This window comes from Telmatherina bonti, assembly GCF_933228915.1.
Source record: "Telmatherina bonti genome assembly, chromosome: 22".
Classification (NCBI taxonomy): domain Eukaryota; kingdom Metazoa; phylum Chordata; class Actinopteri; order Atheriniformes; family Telmatherinidae; genus Telmatherina; species Telmatherina bonti.
Window position 1 is genome coordinate 20,228,887 of NC_136631.1, and position 7,732 is coordinate 20,236,618.

At 38.7% G+C, this 7,732-nt stretch overlaps 1 protein-coding gene across 1 annotated transcript in view; it reads right to left on the bottom strand.

The window, feature by feature from the left end:
- The window catches only part of LOC306772799 (uncharacterized protein C14orf132), a gene marked incomplete at its 3' end in the record, with an annotated part of 47,484 nt that extends 40,435 nt beyond the window's left edge, over window positions 1–7,049 (bottom strand). Inside the window, exon 1 of the mRNA XM_079262421.1 lies at window positions 6,949–7,049. Within this exon, the coding sequence (XP_079118547.1) occupies window positions 6,949–6,975 (27 nt within the window). The 5' untranslated portion in view covers window positions 6,976–7,049. The remainder of the gene's footprint in view (window positions 1–6,948) is intronic.
- Between the last annotated feature and the right edge of the window lie 683 nt (window positions 7,050–7,732).

Consider the following 7,732-nt stretch of genomic DNA (forward strand, 5'->3'; position numbering starts at 1 on the left):
TGTAAACAAAGACAGTCATGATTTAGACCTATCGCTGGCTACCATTTCAGAAAGTGTCGTTAATAAGAAAATAATTTAATTCATGAACTATACGACTTGCATTTCTGTAATCCGGCTTCATTCTATACGGCAGTATTGCACAAACAAATCTTGGGGTGCCTCCAGCGTGTCTTTCCAACTTTAAATCATCTGCTCAGCTTGTATTGAATTTAACGCACCTACTGTTCAGTAATAGAATTTGGCACCACAATAAAATAAAGTTTTCTTGACAGTTGTCCCTCATGCTGGACGGGAAGGGGGGGTTTGTGTGCAGATATATACAAGTAGCTCGCCACTCCCTCTATTCTCATCCATTCACTGTTGGCTGATGTCTTTAACACAAGAATAGATGGACCACTCTGTCAGGTAGGACGAATGACAGCCACAGGTGCACATCCAAAGTGAATGAGTAATGACTGTAAAGCCTGTCACTGAAAGAGAAAATGTATAATGTGAGAGCGTTAAAAAGAAAAATCTTTGTCAATTATCAACCTAGCCATGAAAGTAAGATTATAACAAACTGCAAGAAAGGGAAAATCAAGGCAAAAATAAGTAGAAGGCCAAAGCCAGTTGGTCACCATGCAATAGACAGACAAACCCTTCAGGGTTTTGATGCCCTGTGTGCGAAATCTGTCAGCTGAAGCGAGCCTGAGTCTGGCAAAATGCCTAAAATTGAACTGAAAGCACTGGAGCCTGTCTAAAACACATCAGGGTTCACTTCAAGATCAGTTAGTAACACACTGGCTCAGTTTTTTTTCATGCCTTAACATCTGCCAATTTAATATTCTGACAGTCACAGCCTTCACAAGGTACAGAGGCATTTACAGTTTAATTTATCCTCACAGCAGCTGGTGTGAAAAGGAAATGGGAAGGGGGTTCGTGTTGAAAATACGGATACGAAGAGAAGGGATGTGTTGCGCAGAAGTCAGGGATGTCATGTACAACATCAAAGTTTGTCATCAAATATCTTGATTGTGTTGCATGCTGCAGAATACTTTCCGTTTTAGGCCTCGGGGGTATATGAGCTATTTCACCAAGAACTCTGGCATGGTCACGATTATACAATACATTCTCTGGATTCAATTTCTCTCTTTTCCTTTATGTCTTTATGGTCTTATGACTATTCATACATTCAGCACCACAGCATACATATAATGGTCCAGGCAGCATTACACAAAGAACAGTGTGAATCACACACTTTAAAAAAAAAAAAACAGCTTGGACCAATGAGGTTTAAATTTAATTGAAAAGATTAAGAATAAATCGCCTCATTGCACTCAGCTTGGTATTCAAAAGTTTCATTATGACTGTCACATATCAAGTCATGTTTTGCAGTGCTTGAGGATTGGACTGTTTTCAACTTAACCAACAACTCCCTTTTCATTTCAAACCACTGAGGCGTCACCGCCGAATGCAAATCATTCACTAAACATTGTTTGGCCAAGAGCTATTTAGCACGTTTCTTCGCTATACCATTAAACTATTTACACAAAGAGACCAGTAATAAATGCATGAAAACAATGGCCAATTATGAAAGCAGTCTGAATTGGTGGCACATCAAAGTATTGATGCCCATTATGCATGCTTTTGCCTTGCAGTCTGCTTTTTTTGCTGAACGCCAAGCAAATGGTCTCGTTTCACGAGGGAATTATATTATAAAAAGATGTGTGACTCTAAATGTATTTAATGTGATCTGCTCAAATACACAGCAGCAATAATGACCAACACATCCTCTGAAGCATTTTATTCTTTATTGTCTGCATGGAGAAAATCCATAATTAGCTCCTCTGAGAAAGAGTTCTTTAAAACTTTCCCTGTCTCTTCAGGAGACCGTTATGGCAGCATCCGTCATCTTTTAGAGAGAGACTGATGGTGAAGGTCCAATGATTTGCATTCAGGAGAGCTTCACTTGAGATGGATGAAGTCTGTCTTGAAAACACAAGGGACATTTGCCGAGCTTCTTTTTTCTATTACCAAATGACAGACGCTGGAATTAAACTAGCTTGAGATAAATTTCTGTTTTATAATCTAAGAAAGCTGCACTCTTGAAAGCTTGAGAAAAAAACAAGTGAACAGAAAATCCAGCAAGGATTTGACTTGCGACCTCCCCTGCTGACTCAGAAGCATTAACATTGAGCAACCCTCCCTTCCAAATCCTCCATTCATGCTTTGCAAACAGGATGGTAATATGCAATGAAGACACATCAGCCCTGCCTTGAACCTGCAGTGTGAAAGAGTTTTAGTGCAGCTTCAGGGCATTCAGCAAGTATTCTTAAGGTTGACATGTGAATCCACAAGCTCAATTTATACATGACTTTAACCATCATGATTAGTTTTATTAGCTTTCACGCATGACATACTTTGGCTTTATAAATAAATGGATTTTTATTTTTAAAGAAAAGACGTTTTAGCTGGATTTTTCCTTTAGGGAATAATCTCCACAGATTTGATGGGAAAAGAATTGTGCCAGTAAAAGTCTGCCATCAAATAACAGTTGTTCTTGTTAACAAGCCATAGATTTTTAAATAGTGTAAATCTATATCAAGGTGAAAGAACCCGAGGGGTCTGAAAGACAATGTTGTTGGTCATCTGAAATCCTCTCTTATGCAGCTGAATAATGAAGTTAAATGTGGGTGGCAGGTTAATGATTTAACAAAAACTGTTAAACATCTGATTCTGTGTTCAGACTTTCTCAATAATGTGACGCCTACTGCAAAGCATGCTAATACAAAGTTTGCATTATTAAACAAATTTCCAGGTTCATCTGTTATAGTTTTGAAAAGTGACTCTTCCTTTTTCTGTTAGGTTGTAGTTAAAATGAGACAAAAATGTACGTGTGTTATGCAGTTTGTAGATGATGTGTTTTTCTGCTGATGTTTACGATACATGTCGTATCAGAATACTATGGTATTCATAAAAAGGCAATTATTTCAAATCCTCATCTGTTCCACACGTTAGGTTTACATTGTAGAGGAAGAATATTAAAAAAAAAAAGATAATGTGTGTGTGTGTGTGTGTGTGTGTGTGTGTGTGTGTGTGTGTATATTCAGAACCTGATAAGACAAAACAAATAAACTAATGACAGTATTAATCAAGTATCTGTTAGGGCTGGGCGATATGACCAAAATCTCATATCCCGATACAGCTCATTTTATATCCCCATAATAATATACATAACAATATAAAATTGCTTGTGTAATTTTGTGTCAGTCATCAGTTATTTGTCAGATGTGTTTGGCAACGGCGGCAGGGATCTCCTTCCATCTGCAGGAACTATGGCCGTATGACGTTTCACGGGTAAATACCTGTTGCAGCGTTTGCGTCTGTAGTTTCTTCTGAGCGCTTTTAGCATCAACTTGACGCTGCTTTTGCGGCGTTTGGCCGTTGACTCTATTCTTTATTCTGCATTCTTTATCCTGATTCTTGCGCAGGTGATGAAATGAGGTAGTTGTGTCGGAGTCCGTTCTTGGGAATGTGAGCGAAATCTGTTGTCAGTTCCACGTTGATCTTTTTATATCCAAACCACATCCATCCGACAGAAATTCCCCCTCTTTTATGTACAAGCTCATCAGTTTTGGTTGGCTGGTCATCTTTTAGTGAATTACCCAGCTTTGAAACGCGTCTGCTACTGACTTCCTCCATGTTTGTTTATATATTGCAGCGTGCATGCCGTAAAGCGCACCTTGATGTAAATACTGCAGTAAAGCACCTTATCATGGCGTAAACGATAGAGCCTCATATGAAATGATAGACATTTTCTATTGTCTAAACGATTTATATCGTCATATCGCCCAGCTCTAGTATCTGTATTTTCTTATTCCATATCTTAAGTCTTCAGACTGTGTCGTGATGTGGTGCCAAGCATTGTCGTCTCACAGCAGGAAGGTTTTGAGCCTCAGTCGGCGTCTTTCTGAGTGGAGTTTGCATTTTCTCCCTGCACATGGTTTCTCTCTGGGTACTCTAACTTCCTCTCCCAGTAGAAAAAAAAAACATGTCTGACATGTTAACTGGTGTTTCTAAACTCTCCCTGGGAGTAAGTATAAATATGATCGGTTGCTTGTCTCGCTGTGTTGGCCCTGTGACAGACTGGCATCCTGTCCTCATGGCAGTTTGGATAGACTCCAGACTTCTGTGTGATCCTGTGGATGGATGGATGGCTGGATAGATACGCTGATGGATGAACAGATGGATGTCAGTTTTCAACAAACCTGCAAACCTTTCGGGCTACAGTCATGTTTTTCATTCACTTCGTGTCCTAGTTGAAGGGTTTTATGGTAAACTAATGAACTGAGTCATTCATTGTCTCGTGTTGGTGAGTTGAGCACAGAAAAGAATGAATCCCAAAGCGGATGAGGGTGAGATGCAACGTGAAAGCAGTCATGGAGTAACCTGTGGAAGGACAGTGTGGTGAATCAGATGACACGAACATAAATATCTGTATCAGAAAATAAATTTAGGTACACACTTTAAGAAAAGAGATATTACACTTGTCTCATGAGTCTTTTTCTATATTGGTCTGGGATAACTTGCCATCCTTACATTCTTAAAATATCTGTTTATGAAAATAATCTATCTGACCAACAAGGAAATATATTGTAATTTTCAAAAAAGAGCTATACTTTTATAACTCTGTAAAAGAAGAAAAAGCAAACTCCGTAAAGTTTATATCCTCTAACCAGAGAAGTATGCTTTACTCACCGCACTCAGATTGATTCCTTCACAGAGATGATCGAAAAAAGATTTCAAGAAAGAACTTGTTAGTTACCAGATGAATTTCTCCTCAATAAGAGCCTCGACAAAGCAGCCTAAAGAACGACTTATTGTGATGTTCGGCTTCAGGTCCTTACAACTTTGTAGTTCTGGTGGTCATGTAGCATTTTTTTCTTCAGGTTTTTAAAGTTTCTGCTGAATTAAGAGATTGCACAACTGCAAGACACCCTATTAGTGAAATTACTGGCATCTGGATATGGTACACGACATATTTTATTTATGTAAATACATTTTCAGTTTGTAGATCCTTTTGCATAAACGACTACACACGGTTTAGTCCTCGTAAAAGTTCTTTTACCAAAATGAAAACCATAACTCCCAAACTCTGAAGGCGACTATCTGCAAGCAATGACCTGTTAAATTAAATTCTAACTGTTGTGGGACTTCTGTCAGAAGTGATTAAAAATAATAATCAAAAGTCTTAATTTGTTTTTTAACATTAGTTGAGATGCACTGATTGCAAAATGTTGGTTCACTCCATGTAACTTGAGACAGTAAATTTCACAGCCACACGCATGCATACAAACATTTTTATCTAACATGCTCATAGAATGGAATTTTTCACTATGAATTAATAACAAAGTTGCAATTTCTGGCAAACAGACCAGAAAGAGCTAGCAGAACATGTCAGTATGTCTTCACAAAGCATTCGTTAGAATGCGTCTACCTCAAAAAAGCCTCAAAGTTCAAACATCTTTCAATAAGCAGCAAAGTAGAAAACCAATGTTAAACATAAGCAAAAGATAGAGAAAAAAACTGAAACAAATAGTGGTTTAAATTATTTATTTTTAATCTACTGCTAGCTAATGATGATTAATGGTGTGTTGCTAGTTATAGTTCCGACTTGACCCTCTTTAAGAACCTAAAAACCAGTTTGCTTTACCACCCTTTATAGACCAACACCATTAATCCCTGTTCCAACAGCACTTTTATGCTATTTGAACATCCCTCGAGAGTAGTCTGAATTCCTGTGCCACACTTAAAGTGGGATTCACAAATGCTGACAGGTGATATTTAAATATTAAATGGCAGGAAAAAACAGAGAGAGGATGACCTAATGGGGTTACGCTGCTGCTTTGACTTTACCTCTTTGTCATCTCTGTTTTCAGTGGTTCTATTTTAGATGTTAAGCAGACTATGCATGCCATTAGTGCAAACTTTTTGTGTTGTAGCTAATTTTTAAGATATTTAAGTGATCTATATCAGGGGAATTGGTGCAATTAAAAATCTAAATTGTGCATTGATAAATTCCTTTGGAAGAAAAAAAAAATTGTAACAAAATTCTGTGGCTTTCTGTGATGATTACGCCACATCCCTTTGATTACAAGTCGTAGTAAACAACGATGTACTCTCTGATGGCCCCATGCTCCAATGCATTTCCATTTACAGGGCCTTGAGTTAGAAAATGTTTTGGGGCATCTGGCTACATAAAACAGCCCTTTGCATGAAAAATAATGCTATGAACCCTTTAATGGTAGCTTCATGGAAAATGGAACCAAACAAACCATAACCAGCCAGACACTAAGAGAGAGGGCGCGTGCGGCATGAAAAGGCTACCACATCAGCGCTTAATGGAAACAACCCACATGTCCAAAACACACACAATATCACATGCTCTCTGTGAAGCCAAAATTAGCTTTGCAAGTCCATTACTATGCTGAGCACTACAATTTGAGATTTGCATAAATGACTAAATATAATTTGGCCTAATTAAGCAGTTGGAAGTTGACTGCTGAGCATAAAATGTGTATTATAAAAGGCAATAAAATGAGAAGCACTAAGAAATCCATGTTTTTAAAGTTGAAATGTCAGGAAAAGTGCAAAGACACGCATTACGTTACTGAACACAAACACCTAATAAACTTAGAGAGGATAATGGCACCTTTTATTAGTAACTAAATACTAAACTATTTAAACGTTGTCGCACAACAACGAAGCAGAATTCTTACAAAATGCTAATAATGAAACAGTTTTACCAGCTAATGGGAATAAAGCTGCCTGTTGTTCATTCTGACACAAAACCTATGAAGACACTAGGACTTGTTGACCAGCCACACCCTTAAAATAAATAAGATACATTCATGTAAAGTTCGCACAAGCCCAAAAACCTTTCAACAGTTTGAAGGGAAAGCGTCTCACCTGCGCGGCCATGAATGAGAGATCCATGCTGTTGCTCCGTTCAAGCCAAGGCACTCACTGACGGATGCTAACGTGCGTGTTTATTTGTTTTTTTATTTGTTATTTTCCTCCTCTCCTCGTCAGAACATTTAACTGCGCTTTGTTTCTCTCTGCATCCACCCTGCAAGTTGACGGACTTCACGTGAGCAGCATGTCGACGACGTGGCGTGAAGAGAAAATAAAAAAGGAGGAAGAGACAACGAAGGTAGATAACGAGGAAGGAGGAGAAGACGCGGAGCTGGAATGAGGAGATGTGGCTGCGAGAGGCAGCGTGAGTGGGAGAGGAGGAGGAGGAGGAGGAGGAGGAGGCGGTGAAGCCGGACTGTCAGATTATAACGGAGGAGGTGCAAGTCCTCACTCCCACTCGTTCTCTTTGTCTCTGTTTCATCTTACGATTGTTTCATGCTTTCTGTGCTTTGTTCTTCTTGGAAAATGACCGCCTGTTTTATTCTTCCTCCTCCTTAGAATGAAAACAAGCAAAAAAAAAAAAAAAGAAAAGAAATTGTTCACAAAGCAACGAGTTGGTGTTTTCCACAGACTGTGTTTCCTGACAGATGAGGATGGGTGATCAAAATGTAAGCCAAGAGGAGACTTCTACTTTTGGAAGGAAGGTTACAGGTTTACAGGCGCAACAAATGACAAGAGCAGGTCCTTGTAGCTGCCTGGCAGCATTTATGAACATGAAAATCAGCTCAGTTATTCTCAGAAGCTTTTATGCCAACATAATTATCATGCTTACACACAG